The following is a 20,226-nucleotide window of genomic DNA, read 5'->3' as shown; positions in this document are numbered from 1 at the left end:
TAAACGACTTAATTAATCTCTGAAATATATATATAAATACAAACTAAAAAAATACAATGCTCTCAATTATGTCATCTACTATTGATGCATAGAGCTATACTTTTACTAGAGGCGAGGTGTGCATACTTCTAAATGTAGGATTACATTTCTTAATCACAGCTATTTGGTCTCCCACCTCTAAGTCTTTTTGCCTGCGTTTAACCGTTTTTTTTTAAGTGTGAGATGAAAACATTCTTGTGAAGCCATCTTGGTTGTAAATCATAAGAAAGCAAAACCTACTGAACAAACGTGGTGCAATATTGGGTCCCCTTTATGGTGCTCCAGCATAGGATTTCAAAGGAGTTGATTGATTTTGAGTTGTGGTCTTCCATTCTGAGTGCTGCCAAAAAATACAAGAATCCATTCCTGAGCATCTAGACATTACTGGCAGCTTGGCAGTGCTGATTTCATATGTCAAATGGCCATCTGGGTCATAAAATGCAACTTCTACAAGACATTTGTATCAGTCATAGCTATGTCACTCAGTTAGATACGGATGAATAGGCCTAATACATGATTACAGGACAGAATTGTCAGATAGTGAAGAATCTGAACACTAGCAGTGTGCACGATGAACTCTCTATCAGGACTGGCAGAAAAAAAGTAGTGAAAGGCATGATTGCAAAGGAGGACAAGGTGTAGATGCAGCTGGCTTTTCCAGGCTCAGGTTATTGGTAAGGATTTCTAAGTTCTCAGACAAGCACTGTCCAGTAGCACCTGGCAACTTAAAAGTATCAGGTGCTCTGGAGTAAATGAACAGGATGTATTACAGGATGTCCTTGTTAAATTCTGGTTCCGTCTACTACATAGTGGCAAGTGGGCTGCTGAAAGTGATCCAGTATACCCTCTTCTTGCTGAAATGAGAACGCTTCAGCTTTAGCATTAGAATGCCTTGTTCTCAACATCCTGAGGGTGCCAAATCATTTAACCCTCTACTGAATGCATGAAGTCGTTCATACTTTATCAAGGAGTGATGGGAAAGGGCTTGGACACCGTGATTATTTTACTGTACCAGTGTTTTAATCTTTCCAATATTTCCCAAAGGTGCATGTGACAAAACGGCACAAATTTGGACTTACCCCAGTAAGACAGTTTGTTTCTTTTTAAAATCTAAATTAGAAATGACAGCACGGATCATTCATCCAGTCCCGCACTTAAAATTTATTATAATTTTTTTTTTTTTTACGTTTAATTCAAATGATCTTCTGTTTTTATACAAGCATTTTAGTTTCTCCTTCTGTTATCACACCAGCAGGAGGGAAAAAAGCGTGTGATCACCACATGCTTAGACTGGAGTACAGGGTGCCCTGTACACATGACAGTGGGAGAAACGCAGTCTTCAAAACAAATCCAGAGGGGAAGAAAAACGAAATAATAAGTGAAAATTAAATAGGACCTTTTATAATACCTTCTTTTAATCCCCACATTTACAAAGCATTGAAAAAGTGACTTTAAAAAAAATACAATTCATGTTGTATTTTGCCTTTCAAGTGAATGTAGTGAGCCAGGAGGTTGGGCTAATGGAAATGCACATAGAAACGCAAGTGCAGACGTATATACACAAACATACACCCACACATGCTAAAATCCATTTGCTCTCACTCGGATACAGCAACACATTCACACACACAAACAATTTTCCATTTTCCTCTCAATTCATGAAATGTTAAAATCACATTTTTTTTTTGATTGTTACACAGAAATGATGAAGGGAAGAGGAAAGACAGGCCGCTCATTAAATGGCATAGTTCAGTGTGATTTTCCTTGTTCCCCTAGAGTACAAAAAATTAAAATAAATTACATTAAACATTAAATAAGATCTTAAAATAATACAGCCATTGAATGATCTCAACCAGAATTTTGCCTGAAATGTAGCTGTGAGTTAAGTTCCATCCATCCTTCATGCACTCCTTTAATCTCAGTGTTTCACTCCTTCTGATTGTTGTGTGTGATCACCATCAGTTTTGTTTTAGTGGCTACGCTCGACCCGCTCTTCTCCCACCACGGATCAGTCTCTCCATCACTTGATCACGCCTGTGCAGGATTGATGATGGCATACTACAGTGGTGTCCTACACTGATTAAACCCCCATCATCCACCCGCTTTACTGCCCAACCAGACTGGGAAAAAAAAGAAAAATAATTTAAACGATTTTGAAATTAAATAAATAAACACTTCTCAACCTTCTGCATTCCACTCAAAACAAAAATAAAACATAAAATTGAAATGCTTTTTTTGTGAAAGAAAATAACAATTTCTTTTTTTCTTTTCTTGTTTTCTTTTAAATATAGAGATGTACACGTAATTTTGTATTTTTTTTTTCTTTAGACACATAAACTGTTTGTGATGAGGGGCTTGGGCTGTGGAGGGTGCAGAGGGAGTGGTGAAAGCCCTCAGAGAAGAAAGGGATTGGTGCTGGCTCCGGTGGCCCCGCCTCCCCCCACAGATCCCCCAGCACCCATCACTCCGCCCATCCCTGTTGACCCGCCCAAAATCAATGGAGGCTGGCCTGGCCCCCCAGCGCCCATAAAGTGGGCATTCCCAGGTGGGGCCATGGGGGACATCCCACTGAAGGACATCCCCATCGGGCTGGACTGCACCATTCCCATACCCATCCCAGGGGCCGCCATAGGGAGTCCCATCCCATGCATGCCCATCCCAGGCTGAACCATTCCCAGTGATGGGGGTGGCATGTGACCCAACATGGGGTTAGGTGGGACCGGGCTGGTGCGCATCTGGCTCAGGCCAAGCGAGGATGGCTGTGGGGAGATGGATGCCATGGAGGACGCGCCAAAGGGATTGGAAGTAGGAGGAGGGGTGGGGGAAACCCCCCTGCTGGAGATGGTGCTACCTGGGGTCACAGCCATACCAGGGGCTGGGGATGAGCCTGAAGGAAAGCAGAGAGCGAGAGATATGAAAAACAACTTAATATATTGAAAGACTTAAACCAAGAAATATGTTTTCCATAAAAGTGCTGCATTCCTCACCCCGTGTCTGTAGGAAGGGGTTGTTGGTGGAGGAGTTGGAGAGAGAGGGAGGGGGCTGTTTGGGTTTGGGCTTGGAGGAGATCAGAGAGTCCAGGTCCACAAGTGCCGCGTTGGGCCCCAGGAAAGACTCAGGCGTTTTCCTCACAGGCAGAGATGGGCCCAGAGAGGAGAGGTCAAAGGGCACTGGAGAGCCCGTGCTACCTTTGCTCCCGTCTCCGGCTGTTCCAAAAGAGCCTCTTCTCTCCGGATCTCCTGAAGAAACAGCAGGAGAAAAATAGAAGCGAGAGTGGCAAAAGAGGCGAAGTGATGAGACAGAAGAACAAATGAAGTGATGGGATAATTCAGGCAATATGTACAGAATGCGTCTTGTTATGAAATGAAGGTCTCGCACAATGCCCACTAATGTGTGGAAAAGAGGAATGGAGGAGAGGAGACACACAAACAGACCCATTCCAGACAGCACATCACACAGCTCCTCCAACCAGCATGGCAGCAGCTTGCCTCAGGCGGCTGACCAAAGAGCTGAGGGTGTCTGAGTAAGTGTGCGTGCGCGCGTGTGTGCATGTGCGCGTGTGTGCGGATTGGCCAATTCGGAATGCCAAATAAACCCTTTTCAGTGTATATTTAGTGTAGTGTATATTGGTCTTTTTTGCTGTTGCAGTGACTATGTGTGTGTGTGCGCAGTATGTGTACCTGTGCCATTGGTATGTTTGGTGGGGAAGCTCCAGGGGTCAGAGGAGAGGGAGTCAATGACAGGGGCAAGCCCGTCCGCAGCCCAGGGGTCACCTGACCCGGAAGCTACTGGGATCTGGGCTGGGGCCAATGAGGTCCCCCAAGGGTCCACACTGGGAGGGGTCACAGCTATGGGGGAGAGGTGAAGGGGCCAAGGGTTAAGACACAAGCAGGGCAACAACAGTGGGGATGATATAGGGAGAGGGGGAGAGATGGAGGGGGAGGGGGGAACAGCACAGAAAACTATGTTCTTCACAAGTTACCTTATAATTGACAGGAACTAAAACAGGAACTAAAACATCCCATATATGCCACTTTTCTTTATATAATCTGATATTCTGGCAGACGTCCTGCTATGCAACATCCAACAGGTTGAACATTTGGAACAGTGCAGTGTGGGGCGCATATGCATGTGGGTATGGAGAAGTATAATAGGCCTGTTTCTAATTAAGGAATTTTGTTTCAAATTCTGATATTTTTAAGCTCAATGAGTACTACCTTATGAAATATTCAGCAAACCACATTGCCTATGGCGAATGAGGTAAAGAGATTCTGAACTTAATTAGTAGTATGATACTGAGCTTAATTCGTTTATGATTTCACTGATATAATCTCACAGGGCACTAGTTCATGTCAAGATCCAAATACGTTTACAGAACAGTTTGTCACCTCACACCGCTCCAAAGGTGCAGTGCCATGAACCCCTTCAGCTCAATGTAAATGGAAGACCAAAGTGAAGTCTGATCAGATGATCTAGTTTACCCTTTCCACTCTTGTTTTGATGATAATAACATTGAGAGAGAGAGAGAGAGAGAGAGAGAGAGAGAGAAAGAAGCAATGGATAGACAGAGGAAACCGAAATCTCATCATCAAATTCTGTAATAATAAATTGCTCCAATCCGTCTCATTTACGTCTTACCATTCTCCTTGCCTGTCAGCTAAGTGCAGATCTAGACCACACACACAGTGTGGTTCAGAGGTAAGAGGCTACAGGATGGCTGCACTCACTTGTTGATCCCCAAGGGTCTGAGTTGGCTCTGGAGGTGTCTCCCCACGGGTCTGGAGGGGGCTCTATCTTAGGTGGACCCCCACCCCAGGGATCCACAGGGGGGGAGGAGGGCGTGGCTGCCCCCCACGGGTCTGCCGGGCCCCAAGTCCCAGCGGCAGGGGCGGGGGCTGCGGAGAGGGGAGGGGAGGCCCCAGCAGAACCCATTGCTGGAGGGGGGGCAGCGTTGGCCCCCCACGGGTCAACAGTACCCAACTCCATCAGAGCGCTCTGAGACAGAGACAGCAGTTAACACACACACAGACACACATGCCTCTATGAGACAGCAGTAAAAAAAAACACAAACGGCCCTAAATATGCCACAGCGGTTAACATGTTCCTTTTGCGGTGGTGCTCACATGCTCTACTTCCCTAGTGGCGCACATGACACATGGTGGCATTTTAGTTGTGGGGCACACATATGTCTGACTGATCAAAGGAAAGCATATGTCGGACTATTCAAAGAAACTGTGAAAAAGAAAAATCCCTGATATTGAACTGGTCACCTGCTGATTGGACAGACTGATGATGTAATTAAAAACTTTAATAGCAGCTTAGCAGAATCATTCTGTGCACTTGCTTGTCTGATTATTTCCCTTTTATTTTATCAGCCATGGCACAGACACAACGTAGACTAAACCCCTTGAAACAAGGTCCCTGAATAAACCATACAGCCGTGTAAACGCGTTGTAGAATATTCTTAGCACTGCAATACAGTACATTTAAAGCACTAGTACGCTAGTCAGACAGCATATATTGAAGTTCACATCTGTTGAGTTCTTCTTCTTTAGTGCTCCTCTAGAATAGCAGGCTTAGTGATCTCATCCTGTGATGGTCCATGCTCACTAAACAAAAATTAAACCAGTTTGCTAGCATGCAGACCAGCAAGCAGAGACACACACACACACACACACACACACACACACACACACACACACACACACACACACACACACACACACACACACACACACACACACACACACACACACACACACACACACACACACACACACGAAAACGTGTGTAGGAATGTATTGCATTCTGAGGTCAATGAGGCAAAGTCTACCCTCTGCCAGCATGTGGTCAATAGAGCGAGAGCTCAGAGGTGATGAGCTGCACTACAGTCCTAAATACAGACAGACAGACAGACAGACAGACAGACAGACAGACAGACAGACAGACAACCACACTTTCAGACAGACTAGTGCAGTCACAGAGAGTTGTTTCGAACGCACGCAGGGTGAGAGACACAGACACAGCAGGTAACTCTTGGAGAGTGAGAGGCAGGTACACACACAGTTCAGCGGGTTTTTGGCCTTCATCTTTCACGCATTTACATACATACGCACACACCCCCACACACACAACCACACTCTCCACCCTTGGGTATGACCGGTTCTCTCTCATGCCCTCACGCACCCACGCTCTCACTCACCCACACACACCCACACACCCACACACACACACACCTCCTCAGGCTTGGCCTTCTCCCTCTGACTCTCCTCGATGGCCATCCGCAGTCTCAGGTCGTCTCCCCTGCGCAGACGCTCCTCCTGCCAATCATACACCACCGCCACATCATCAGATAGGGACACGCGGTAACCCAACCACAGTCTCGGCAGTTCAAACATGGGGGCTGATGGGAGATGGAGTGTGTGGGCCCCATACCCCATCAGCCCTGAGACGTGTTTGTGTTTGTAAAACATTTACTTCCCTAAAGGAACAGCGCATGAAAATAGGTTTGGTGTTTGAAAGCATGCATTTAGTGAGAACAGCGAAGGAAAGCATATTTGTTGATTACTGATGCAGGTGTGCAGTTGTATTTCCAGTAAGGCAGATCCAACAATTCCATGTTAAGTGTTCTGCATAATTACAAAATGATTTTTTTTATCATGCATATGTTTGGTTGAGTTAATTAATTGACAACTGCAGGTTACTTCAATAGTTTTCCGATGACTTCATAGGTTTCCACCCAAATAAATATGGCACAATGATTTGCTGCAAAGCATGAAGACTTCTGAACACCTCTGTTATATATAACATGTATGAACCTTTTGATTCTTTAAACCAGCAAAATTTACTTCGAAGTTGAAGTCCTGATTTTTTTTAATTATTTTTTTTTTAAATCGCCTCATGAATAAGCAACAGAGGTGCAGAAAACAAGAATGTTTGCCAGAGACCATCAAGATTTCCCATAATCAGAACTCAGACTGGGCTGTGCTTTGAGATTGCGTTCAGAATTTTGGAGTGGAACAGAGAGCGAAAGCAGACGGCCCACGATGACTTTGGTCGCCGTGGGTGAGTTCTGACCCCTGACCTTTTCTTGTAACTGCTGGCTGAGAGCGAGAGCATAGGTGAAATCGGCATCCTCCAGAGGGTCAGCATTGGGCTAGGGGAGGATTAGGGTCAAGAGGTGAGTGGGGGGGGGGGCAGATATTAACTCTGTGTGCTTTCTCCAACTCAGTGGAGCCCTAGGTTAAGGGGGGAGAACTGAGTCAGGACCACTTTGCAAACATATCAGCTTCTGATATGTCTAATGACCCATTTGTTTCTCTGAAAGGGTTAGCTTTCATAGCAGTGGAGTTCAACTTCACTTGACTTTATTCTCATGCTTGTGATAAGGTAGTGGTAATGTCTCCAGACATCGGACTCGTGGCCATTTCAAAGGCCAAGACAGTCTCCTGCAGCCTTGGCCCATTTACCTGCTACTGAAGGCCCTGTGTCCTGATAGGCTGTTCTGGCTTTACCTGCTCCGCCTCCTCTTTGCTCATGGCCAGCGCCAGCTGCAGCTGGAGGTCCTCCTCTCCGGAGCTCTGAGGCCACGCCTGCTCCCCGTCCGCCCCCTGCTGAGGAGCCATGCTGCCTCCCCCGATACCTGGAGCTGAGGGAGCAGAGGAGGCTGGGACATACATCACAGTCGTCAGATGGCACTCTGTACTCAAGCACTGATCTGCCCAGACATTAACGCCCCAATCACGGGGTTGGCTCCAACTCACTCCACAGTGCCCTTTTTCCCACCTCCTATCTCTTAGAGCGCGATGCATTTGCATACAAGCTGCTCATCGTGTGTAGTTGGACTGTTAACCCCAAGAGCATTGAAGCCTGAAAGCAAAGCGTGTCCACGGGGAGCTGTGCATGTGTGCAGAGATGTTTGTGTGCATGCGTGTGGGGATGTGTGTGTGCATGTGTGTGGAGATGTGTGTGTGCATGTGTGTGGAGATGTTTGTGTGTATGTGTAGTGAGATGTTTGTGTGTGTACGTGTAGAGATGTTTGTGTGCATGTGAGTAGGGATGTTTGTGTGCATGTGTGGCAAGATGTTTGTGTGCATGTGTGGCAAGATGTTTGTGTGCATGTGTGTGGAGATGTTTGTGTGCATGTGTGTAGAGATGTTTGTGTGCATGTGTGTGAAGATGTTGGTGTGCATGTGTGTAGAGATGTTTGTGTGTGTATGTGTGTTCAACAAGGAAGTGTGTTGTGTGTAGACATGTCTGTATATATGTTCGTTTGTTTGGAAGTGTGTAGACAAGTTTGTATGTGTGTGTGTGTTCTTGGCTGTGCAAACGTATGTGGATAGCTGTATTTGTGACTACTTCAGCAGGGGAAGGGGGAAGCGGTCAGAGACTGCGGTGATCATTCTTCCGGTCTGATAAGCTTTCAATTCCCAATTGAAAAAATAAAAACCTCAACAGGGAGTGATCAGATAATACATTCATATTTAAATAGTTATATATACCTTAGTAATTGAATGACCAATCAGATAAATGACAAATGAAAACTACTACGTTCTGAGCAAGTGTGCACTAAAGAGCTGGCGTGATATGGAGTACTCACCACTAGTGGTCTGCGCCATCTTTTCTTTGGTCTTGAGGGCATGGATCCTCTCCTCCCGTAGTCTCTCCTCGTCCTTCAGTAGGGTCACCAGCTGTTTGGCCTTTTCTCTTACATTCACTCCCTGATACGCACAACCAACGTTGGAGCCACAGTTAAAAATAACACCAACACCATTTGTACATGCAGTCTTCTTCTCCATATATATTGTGAGTATGTTTCCCTGTTCATACTGTAGCCATTAGAAAAGTTTCAATCTCTGATTTAGATTTACATCTTTTTTTTACAGGTTTGGCTCCAGCACACTGCTTTAGTTTAAAACAGCATGTAGCTAGGGATAATTTAAGGAATGGAAAAATGTGGCAGCCAAGGTAAGCACTGGCAAACCTTTATCTCAAGATCACAATCGGGTGTAGCACCACTGTGGCAGCACCAAAAACAAGAGGAAGTGTGTATCTTCTGAGAAAACAAACACACTGAAAAATACACAATACCCTCAAGGCAAAGTCATCAGATATACTTACTCTGATCTAACCACATTATGCCACAGTTTTAGGTTTTATGGGTATAATTGGAGTGGCTGTAATGACATGGTCTTTCTTTGACTGCAATAAATAGACAGTGGCAAGGAAGAGTTGACTCATGTGCAAGCACAGCAAGATTGGTCAAGTCATAAATATTGATTCTATTTTTTAGACACTTTTGGTCATCCTCAAAAGCTGCATACACAAAACCGCTCTCCTCTGCAATAAAATCCACGGTACATACTGCATGTAGGTAAGTGTGACCCTCCAACCTGTTGCCTTCAGTTCATATACTATAGGCAACACACTGCATGTTCACCAGAATTAATTAGAAAACCAAATATTTTATTCTCTCAGTAATTTAGTTTTCCAAGATTAAGATCAACATGCTGGGAAAACAAAATCTTCATCCACCAAGACCCCTCCTCCTCCTCCTCCTCCACTGTTGACAAGAACCTGACCATTCAAATGCAGGCACAGTGTCAAATGTCCTTGAGGAATGTGTGTGTGTGTGTGTGTTTGTGTCTACCACTTATACTGTGGTACCTGGGTTTCACCATGCAAGTACAGAAAGTCCTTGAGCTTTCAGTTTATTCTTGTGTAGCAGCCTGTGTGTGTGTGTGTGTGTGTGTGTACACAAATGTCTGTGTTTGTGTGCAAAGAATGTGTGTTTAGTAGGTGCAACAGTAAGTGGACAGATGGATTGTTTGTGTAAGGAAGTGTAAAGCTTTTGCATCAATTGCTTCCATACACCATAAACATGCCCATTCACATATGCAGATATGAGCGAGTGTGTTTATCTATCAGCAGCATACCTGAATGCGTATATGTATATATTTGAACTTTCCAAATGACTTGGCCTGTAATGCAAGAACACATGGATGAAGAATAGAGGGGATAGTTGTGTACCTGGTCTTTGCCATCCCTGTCTATGAACTGAAAGTCTTTGAGGGTCTGGACAGCGTAGATGTTCTCTCTGCACTGCTGGGCCACCCGCTCAGAGCCTGTCTTTATCAAGTACTCCATCAGTGTCATAGCCTACAAAAAACAACAACACAGAGCACACCAGTAAATTACCAGAGAGAAGAAGAAAAAAAAAGAAAAGAAAAACTACGAGGACACCCAGGGGGCTCAAAAACAAACACCCATGAGAAACAAATCAGGAAAAAAAAAAGAAAGCATAAAAAAACCGCTTGTGTATGCATACTGGTAGAACACCAAGAAACAACTGCAAAAACATGTTTTGTCAAAACAGTGTCACAGCCACGTATTCAAATAATGAAATCACATTTTCCATTTCATGCCTGCTGAGATTAGGGGTTCAGCACATATCAATGTAATACTTACTTTATATACATGCCTCCAGTTCTTGCCATGGTCATTCAGTCGCTTCCACACCATGCTCATAATTTCTGAGAAGGCCACAACATTGTATGTGAGGTCTGCAATTTCTGACATGAGAGAACTGGAGGGGCCCCAGGGGTCATTTGAGGTTGCTTCTCTGACCTGTGGGACAGCACAGTTTTAGACAGGGTATACAGGATAATGGGGTAAAATTAAACGCACCATAAAAGAGGGAAGAGGTACAACACCCACCTTTATCTCTGCCTCAGAGTAATTATGCACAATGTTCTTCACTTGTCGTCGTAGCGAAGACGTCGACATGGCAACAGCTTGGCTATCTGATTCGTCTGAAATCTAAGAGATTGTAAAACAGGGTCAATTAATCATTAATAGCTATAATACCGCACAGTGCTGCCACCTAACACCGAGTGAATATTGTGAATATTGGAAATAAGAGTCACAAATAAAAGAGAAATACAACTTCCCACTGTTCCAGAATGCCAGCACAAAGATAAGCAAATTCACATCACAAAAACAGAATCCAAGGGCAAACAAAAAAAGAACATTAGATCCCTGTGGCCTTGAAGTATCTGTTCCTTGAAGTGAAAGCGCCAGCATGAAGCATTCAAGTCACTTCAGCCCAGCGGCGGGATGAAAGCAAGTCATGTCAACACACTGAGTGGACACCAAGCGGGTGACCCACAGGTTAGGAACAATAAAAGGACGGACACGCCCAACCACTTACCTGCTAAAAAAGAACAACGTGGCCGTGGGGCGTGTCCACCTGTCTTCTTTTGCCCTCTCTCTTTTTCGCCTTGGAGTCACAGAGCTCACTTGCGCTAACTTTCTCAGCTTGTCCACTTCCCTGTGCCTCCACAGGGCGACATTGGCTCCCAAAAGTGGAGAGTTTAGGGGGGGGGGGGGGGGACTGTCCAGGGGAGAAAATAAGGGGGGGGGGGGGGGGGCAGTATGAAAACATATAGTTTATAAGACAGGTTTACAGGGCAATAACAGTCAGCAGGTAATATCAAAAGGAATTCAATTTCAAACATATCTAAGGTCAGTCAAATTAAAGACCAGGGAAGTCTGCAGAGACTGTTCCCCTTATGAAATATCAATAGTGATATGCTGCAGCACATAACCTGACCAGAGTAGGAAATTACCTTCAGCAACTAGAAATGTTATCTGAGGATAGGGTGTCTACACTGCACTGTTCCAGTTAAAACATACAGTTCTGCAACGTTCTTCTCTTTGTGGCTTTGACAGCTTCCTTTGACAAATACATAAAACACAGAATAAACTTAAAATGGTATCATAATGCTGGTGGGTGCCTCTTGAAATGGCTTGTTAGAGGGATTCGTCACCTTCGCCATGAATACAGTTCGTGCGATAAGGAGCGAATAGACAGCACACTGTGCTTACAACTATGCGACTTGATTGCATAATGGAAATTCGATAACCGTTCCAAAAGTCGAGCTGAAGATTCCTGGAGCAAAGTCCTAAATGTTTCGGTTAGTCACCAACAAAGACCTTGAGTGATAATGAAAAACTTCAGCCCAACTACTAACTACTACTATTTTTTTAACTGTGCCTCTCCTAATGCATTCTGATGAGCTGACAAAGCATATCAAACAAATTAAAGCGACGAAGCAACAAATGTCCAAATGACTTTCAAACTCAAAAACTACAAAAACAATCCTTGTATAAGTGTGTAAATAAACCTCAACGTTGCATACCTAGCTAAGACAGACATAGCCAGCTTGCTTGTTTGGTAAACTTAACTGAGACTCAAACTTATGAAATCGAAAAGTTAAAAAATAAACCATGTGAGGCGATATTCTATAACGACTGTGACTGTGGCAATCAGACTACGGCCTCGAGCGTAAACTACTCCCACGCACAGCTATCAACGAACAACACACCCTCTACTGCAAGACCCCCACCCAGTTAGCTCGCTAGACAGCTAACGTTAACTTGGGTAGCAAAATTGTCCAGTTAGATTAAGTTAACTGATTGGCCTTGGACAATTGAGAACAACGATAAGCAACAGATAAGCAACGTCCATTTGAAAGTAGCGGCATTTTTCACACGGAACTACCTACAACTAATGGTGTAATAAAAGTAACTATGAATGCACTAACGTACTCGAACAAGTTGCTAGCTAGCTAAACAAACAGACGAGCTTTTTAGCTGAGACGCTAGCTAGGACCTCCATCAGCTGAGTAACGTTACTACTTACCAATCAACTCCCCTTCTCCTTGTCAGGCACGAGAACACAGTGAAAGTAAACGCGTGGGGGGTAAAGGGGAAGGGGAGAAAATTGTGAATAAAAGGTGACGAATGGACAATTTATAAAACTGTCACGACATAGAACCGAAGCTAGCCATTAAGCTAGCTAGCGAAGGTAGATGGCAGTGGCGGATGATAACGAGCTGGCTGCCAATAGCCAGCTTCCCTTCTCACAGGCTAAGTTAGCGGTTCTAGTGGCTACAAAAACAGGTGTATTTAGAACCTCGTCACGTGACAACTTGTCTGTTGTACAAATCAATGGTCATATGGACTTAACTTGAAAAATATCCATAATAGGTAATACATGTTCAAGACAATGTACCATAATATATATCTGGTTTGTGTCTATACTGACCCTGCTGTAGCTGAAACGGTACAAGGAGATGGCGGCACTTCCGCTTCCGTTCTAAACTACGGTATGGACCGCACCCCCTTGCACTTTCTAACTGTTAATATTTATGAAAGGGGCAAAGCTGAGTACATTTAAAAAGAAATCATTCTTTATGACTTCATTGACATTGGTTGCTCTGTGCCGAAACTGCATTTTACAGTACTTAACAAAAGCGGCTAGGATAGGCTACGTCTGACGGAGGGACTTTCGTGGTATAGTAAGTTAGCCTTTTAATCAGAAAAATGACTGATAGTTGGGGCTCCGGGTTAGGTATCATATTTCCAGTACGTCCCACCCCTTCCCATTATTAAACTACCATAAGTCACTACCGTATATCTCTGCAATTGCAATATCACGTTTGTGACATTCTGTGAACGACTGGCGAACTATATAAAACGATCGCAGCTGAGGCACCTGCGGTATACCACATACACAGCCTCTGTCTTTTTCTGCGTAGAGGTTGCTATAGCATGCTGTGTCCACCCTGTGGCGACCTACACCTGTAACCTAGTTGCTTACTTCTGTAAACTTACTGCTGTAATACGGGATACGTTTAAAGAAAATGCTTTATTAGGCTCCTTTGTAGCTCATAGTTGCTGAAGTTTAGGCTCCTTCCTAGCTCATAATTGCTGTAGTTCTGACACTGGAGGGGCCACTTTAATTCAATATGCAGGCCAGTCCTATTTCTTCTTGGATATGGCTTGTTGATTTAATTATTTAGCCACTCCCAGTGCTTTTGAAATATCCATCAATAAAATTAATCTTTTTTTTTTTATGATGAACATAAGTCATTTTGATGTTAGACTACTGGACCTAAAAGAGTAGGCTATATTCTTTATTTTAAGAAGTCAAGAGAAGGGAAGCCTACTGCCACAAGACGTTTGTCATCTTATGGCTGTCGTCTTCTCACCTTAACATAAACTAAACTCAATATTGAACTGATACAAGCAAAGTATATAGGTAGGATACAGAAACGTTTTGTGGGACCCATGAACAATGAGTTTTCAATCTTTCTGTATCTGGTTGTTGAAGAGCATGAATGTGGAGGGGACGGGAAAAGCAGCCGTCATGGTGTGCATTGGGCAAGTGGTGATGAGTGAGTGGACCAAGAAGTGTTGACTCCCACAGGAGAGCTGAGTGTCATGGCACCATGGATTATAACGAGACAGCTAACCCTGGCGTCTATGGTAGTGACAACAGCGACTGTTTGCATTACATAACCAGCAGTGGCTGAAGCATGTATACTATATGGGTAGATGTACATGACGAGTCCGAAAGAGGAGTGTCAGCAGAAACTGAACAGGCGTGAAAAAGGATACAGAGCTGTCAGTGATACAGCAGACTGCAGTATTAAGACATTTTGTAAAGTGAAAGCTTCAGCTGTTAATTTTGTCACTCAGAGATGATTGGCTCTGAAGGAAAAATGGAGAGAATGGAGGGACAGGATGAAGTCAGAGGGAGGAATGAAGCTAAACAAGACACATCAAATTAGATGTTCATAAATTGGATGATTTCTTCCATGCATGTGTACAGACAATCGGCTTATGGCAGTCATATACAGTAGCAGAGGTTTGTTAAGCCTGAAGAATGGTTTTAAATAATATTGGTTTAAGCCTATTTATAGAGTTTATGCAAACTGATTACAGGCAACATTTTGAGAAGTCATAGTAAATAAGAAGTAATGATTTGTGGAAACATCTTGTTAGCTAATTTGGACCTTGTAAATCCAGGACTTCTTCTTATTACCAGTGGAATCTTGTTCTGTGGAAAGAATGTAAGATGGAGAGAGGTGTATTGGGGGAAGGGAGATGTTAATTATGGGAGGTACTATAAAGGCGGGGATTAGCTGGCAGGAAGAAGAGATGGAGAGAAGGAGGACCCAGGAGGAATGCAGCAGGTTGATGGAGACAGACTAACTGACAGATTGGACACTCTAGAACATTAACACGGACTGGGAGAGGGACACACAGGGTGAGAGGGAGGGCTGACATGCCAGGCAGCTGCAGTACATGCATATTTGCAGGGAAAACAAATGGCAGAATTTGTGGAGGGAGGGGGGGGGGGGGGGGGACCATAGTGGGAGGACGAGAGAGGGGACACAGTATTAAAGACTCTGAGTCAGTGTGGACGGTCCTATCGGTCTGATACAATACCATGCAAGTGCGTGCAAACTAATCAATCACAGTTGTTTACTTAGCAAAGCTGGTGAAGATTCTGTATAACTAGCCAGCACTAACCTGACGAGGACGTATAAGACTCCAAAGTGAAGAGTTTTGTTCATGACTGTGCATATGGACAAGACAATCTAAGATTTCTTAGACGCAAAGCAAGGCAAAGAGAGAGAGAGAGAACATTAGAGCAAGCAGTCACTTTGAAGAGGACTCAACAAAATGACAGTAAGTCAAACTTTATTAGCATTTAAAAGGCATTCATAACTGGTGTATAAAAAGATATTGAGAGTCTTATATTTGGTTCTCAGTACCCTTATACATCCCTACACACTGTTCACTGAGAAAAACGGGATGGTTGGGTCACACTTTATAACAGTATCATTATGACTGCATATGATCTATTACGTATAGTACAACTGTAACATATGTTGCGCTGGTGAATGAAGTGCATCAATATTTTACTGTCATAAAACTAGTCGTGGGATTGGGGTCAGGGCTTGATATGCAGAGAGAATAACGATGTGCTATTTATGTGTTAGACTATACATAATGGTATAGTCACACTGTAGGAAGGGTTTCGTAAAAGAAGATATCATTTGCAGACTGTTAGCTTCTAGATTCTATTTCTTGGACAGTGTTAGGTGAAAGGTGTTAATAGTGTTAGCTCCCTTTCCAGCATGATGAAAGTTAAATAGACCAGTTGTCTCCTGTAATGCTAACCTCATTGCAAGGAGTTCCAGTGACTAATTGAATAAACACTCAGGATTATAAAGACTTTTCTGAATGTCAGTGTGCTTCAACAGAGCATAAGCACAGTCCATCAATATATGGGTTACATAATGTAAGCCCAGGGAATATCCCTGTGTATACACAGAGCTGCAGAGCCCTAGACCAAGTGTAACAGAATAGGTTTTTCATTTTTCAAAGTAAATTACATTTTAAAAGTTGCTCCTGTTGTAGTTTGTGTTGGCTGCTTTGAATTGTTTGAATTCTCTGGTTCAATCATAGATTGTGGGAGATTGTTTTGTGTATAGAGCAAATGTTTCCTTCTCCGTTTAATACAATTTATGTGGAGTTGATTTAGTGATTTCATGCCACCTGGCTTAAATGTTCTCACAAGATATGAAGGGTTACATTTTTTCAACATCTAATTCTAAATTTAAATGAGGTGTGCCCTAGATGATTTAATATTGGCATGCAATCAAACCCACTCCAATGCTTACTGGCAAGACAAGGACAACCTCATTCTTCCACTTAAGTGTTCCATCGCAACCCCAAATACAATACAATGGCTACGTGTCTACAAGAGCTGCAGCTCATATCAGTGGGGCACTTTACTGTACTCTCTGTACTGTGTTGTAATTGCAAATACTGTACAAATCCTTGTGGTGACATAGTTCTTGCATGTGAAGTAATTGCAAATTCCTTTGCAAACTCCTTCTGTCGAAAAATGGTGTATAGATTAATGCTGTCTGCTGTAGCATGAAAAGGTTTGCTAAAAGTTTGTGTAAAAATACACAGTGTAGTTGATCTACTCAATTCGATTGTGTAACATCAAAAGGAAGAATGTTATGGACACGGGCTATTTTGAGGGGGTGTCAGGGGCCTGAGGGAGATAGAGGTGTATTGTTTGACCATGCATCTGTTTGAAATGAAAGACATGAGATGACATGTACTGGATGCTGGTATGCTCTTGTTAGCAAACCTTTTAGCCTTCTTCACTTATGTAATCACAGTGTGTAGGTGTCCTAGACTCATTAGTCTTGTGACAGCTCTGACACATGCACACTTGAGGTCTCAATTTTGAAGCAGTTCAGTGTTGTTTAAAACCTTTTCAATCAAATGATGATCAAATGTCTTACTTTCACAATTACAGTGTCTATAGTGCTAAATAGAACCCAAATACATAGTAGAGTGCATCACTCAACGTCAATTTATTGATGTGCATTGTTATGCATCAGACTTGGAGATGTTGTAACATGGACCTACAACTTTTCTTGAATCTGTGGCCCAGTCATAGATAAGACTGACATGTGTTTGTTATTCTAGGCTGCGACAGAGCAACTGGACGAGCTCTGCTATCTCACGGCTCAGTCTCTGACCACACTGAAGACGTCAGAGCACTTTAAGCTTATCAAACTTCTGGGACAGGGGTCATATGGAAAAGTCATGCTGGCTGTCCACAAGAAAAGAGGTATGTGGTTCCTTGGGATGGTACTTTTGAACAGAGAACCATACAGTCACAATCACACTATTCCATATAATGCCCTGTTAACAGAGTTTGGCCTTTGGCCTTTGTTTTGCCCCTCAGGGACACCCATGGCACTTAAGTTCTTCCCTCGTCCAGACACGTCCCTCCAGGCTTTCCTGCGTGAATACAACCTCTCCCTCTCCTTCTGCACTCACCCCTCTCTCAACCGGGCTCTCGGTATCTACTACTCCACCCCGACCTACTACGTTTTTGCACAACAGGCTGGTCTCTATGGTGACCTGTATGACGTCATTGTGTCAAAGGTCAGCATGAAAAGCATTTTATCACAGAACATCACAGTTTAAATGATGCTGTTTTATTACAGATTGCAGTTCTATTACTATTACAGATTGCCGTTAATCCCAAATACATTGGTACCTCGCACATTCCTTCACACATTCATGTTCATGTTCACGTTCACAACAGATCCTATTCGGACACTGTGTCACCCATCAGTATTTCCCTGTCACAATTTCAAGGCATGGGAGAGGAAATGTCCTCAGGCAGATGTTCACACTCCTCATACTCAAGCACATGCACACTCTCCCAAGTATCATCTAACGTCTCCACTGCCTTGAGAAAATACCAGGACAATTCATCTTGTCATCAGCCTAATGCAATATACTGTGCTTTGAGTAGACTGGGGATTTGATCGCAAAAACAAAACACTCTCTGACATCTCAGAGACTTATTCTCTCTATGTGTCTTTTTCTCCCTCTCTCTCTCTCTCTCTCTCTCTCTCTCTCTCTAGGATGGCGTGAGTGAGGAGTGCTCCCAGCGGGTGATGTCTCAGCTAAGTGGGGCCGTCTCCCACCTCCACTCTCTGGGCTTCGTCCACCGTGATATTAAGCCGGAGAACATCTTCCTCTGCGATGCGGCATGTCGATGGGTCAAATTGGGTGACTTTGGACTGGTGAGGGCACAGGGCACCCAGGTCCGTGCTGTCTGGTATGACTCACCCTTCTGTGTGCCTGAGGTAGCAGAGGCCAAGAGGAAGGAGCCTGAAGGCAAGACAGACGAGGAAGAGGAGGAGGAAGAGGAGGATATTTGGATATCAGTGGAGCCCAGTTTGGATAGCTGGGCCCTGGGGATTCTGGTGTTTTGCCTGCTGACAAGCTGCTTCCCCTGGGAGGAGAGCACCTCAGATGACCCATCCTTCTGTGAATACAAAAAGTGGTTTGACCATATGGCCGAGAGCAAGGAGGACGACGCTAATTGCTACGACCAAATCGCGACACACTTTTCATTCTTCAGCCCACTAGCCTTGTCACTCTTTAGGCAGCTGCTGAACCCAGAGCCCACACTAAGGGCTGCGGCTGACGAGATCCCAGGCTACCTGGGGGGGGCCTGGCTCCTAGAGACTGAGAAGGAGGAGAAGACGAAGGCAGAGGCGGCAGAGAGGGAGGCCAGAAGAGTATCAGAGGGAGGACTTGCCAGGGAGAAAGAACGGGAGGGGAGAGGAGAAAGATAAATGGGGTACCCCGTACCCCGTTATTTACTGGCCTGTGTACCATATGTTCACTGTATCTACTGATGTAAAACCTGAATTCGGGTCTGTATACAAGAATCAAATAAATAGATGAATGTAAAATGAATGTTAATATTAAATACCTCTGGTCAGAGATTTAAGTCTGACATTTCCTAGATTATTTAGCAAGGGTAAATCACAACTAAATGTAACTGCTGTAGTTTTCTTCTATTCTGTAAATACATTATATCCAGAGCTGTTGTAGTGGTTGAAATAGCTGTATTTCAACAGAAAACACTTTAATTTGGTACTGATATCAAATGTACGATATAATCCTGCCTCACATCTCTACCTCAGATAGAAGTTGTTTGGCTAATGGTGCTGGTAATCTGGTTGTGGGGGTGTTATTGTGTATATGATGTATGTGATTGTTGTTTTTTAATACTTTAATGAAATAAACATATTTTCATGTATTTACTAGATATGTCCACTCTTTCAGTTCATGTCCGTTAGCACCTTTTACAGTTGGCAAAACATGGACAATACATAACTATGGACAATACATTACTATGGTAATACATAACTATGGTATTACATAACGTTACTAAATCGTTCTGTAACATTATTACATACGTTTTCCAATTAAAATCCCCCTACTCTAATTCAGGTTTGTAGCCTACTCATACCTTGTATTCTAATAAGTTCTATCCTGATGCATGTATGAATGTATCTGCTTGCTTTCTTCTGACATTCTCATCTTCTGAAGCGAAGTCTACCTTTTCCCCCTCAACTTCTCTAACTCATTCAGTTAGTCTCTCATTTATGAACTTTGTCTAAACAGGTCTCCCTTCTAACTCCTCTCACTATGAGGCCCATGCTAACCCAGCACTCCAGATGGTTTTATAAATAGCACCCTTCATCTATTTGCTCTGTCCCACACATCAACACCTTCCTGTCCTCTCTCTGGCCTTCCTCTCTTTCTCTCTCTCTCTCTCTCTCTCTCTCTCTCTCTCTCTCTCTCTCTCTCTCTCTCTGCCCTATAACTGCTCAGCACCACCTAAGCAATCCTGTCTGGACCTGATCAACATGAAACCCAATCACAACTGGATATGTTTGTTCAGTGCTGGGGAAGGCTACTTTTGAAACAGATTAC

At 43.7% G+C, this 20,226-nt stretch overlaps 2 protein-coding genes across 5 annotated transcripts; one reads left to right on the top strand and one right to left on the bottom strand.

Annotated features, from left to right (window-relative positions):
• Window positions 1-1,416: 1,416 nt before the first annotated feature.
• On the bottom strand, window positions 1,417-11,424 carry epn1a (epsin 1a). Of its 4 annotated transcripts, XM_080857997.1 has the most exons (12): window positions 11,249-11,424; window positions 10,756-10,857; window positions 10,507-10,665; window positions 10,069-10,197; window positions 8,639-8,759; window positions 7,554-7,705; window positions 7,124-7,195; window positions 6,276-6,359; window positions 4,767-5,034; window positions 3,720-3,887; window positions 3,027-3,278; window positions 1,417-2,926 (listed from the first exon to the last, which is right to left on the bottom strand). In XM_080857997.1, the coding sequence occupies exons 2-12, from the start codon at window positions 10,822-10,824 to the stop codon at window positions 2,433-2,435; spliced, it is 1,968 nt and encodes a 655-aa protein (XP_080714123.1). In that variant the 5' UTR covers window positions 10,825-10,857; window positions 11,249-11,424; the 3' UTR covers window positions 1,417-2,432. The 4 variants fall into 4 exon arrangements, with proteins under 4 accessions (XP_080714123.1, XP_080714120.1, XP_080714121.1 ...); XM_080857994.1 differs by lacking the exon at window positions 7,124-7,195; XM_080857995.1 differs by lacking the exon at window positions 7,124-7,195 and having other exon boundaries at window positions 7,554-7,687.
• A 5,600-nt stretch (window positions 11,425-17,024) lies between these two features.
• Window positions 17,025-19,076, top strand: sbk3 (SH3 domain binding kinase family, member 3; the record flags this gene model as incomplete). Its single annotated transcript, XM_080857376.1, has 4 exons — window positions 17,025-17,039; window positions 17,404-17,548; window positions 17,666-17,868; window positions 18,357-19,076. The coding sequence occupies 4 exons, from the start codon at window positions 17,025-17,027 to the stop codon at window positions 19,074-19,076; spliced, it is 1,083 nt and encodes a 360-aa protein (XP_080713502.1).
• Window positions 19,077-20,226: the final 1,150 nt, after the last annotated feature.

Source organism: Sprattus sprattus (assembly GCF_963457725.1).
Source record: "Sprattus sprattus genome assembly, chromosome: 19".
In the NCBI taxonomy this organism is placed as follows: Eukaryota; Metazoa; Chordata; class Actinopteri; order Clupeiformes; family Clupeidae; genus Sprattus; species Sprattus sprattus.
Note: the sequence above shows the minus strand (reverse complement) of the source record. Positions and strands in the feature narration are given on the sequence as shown.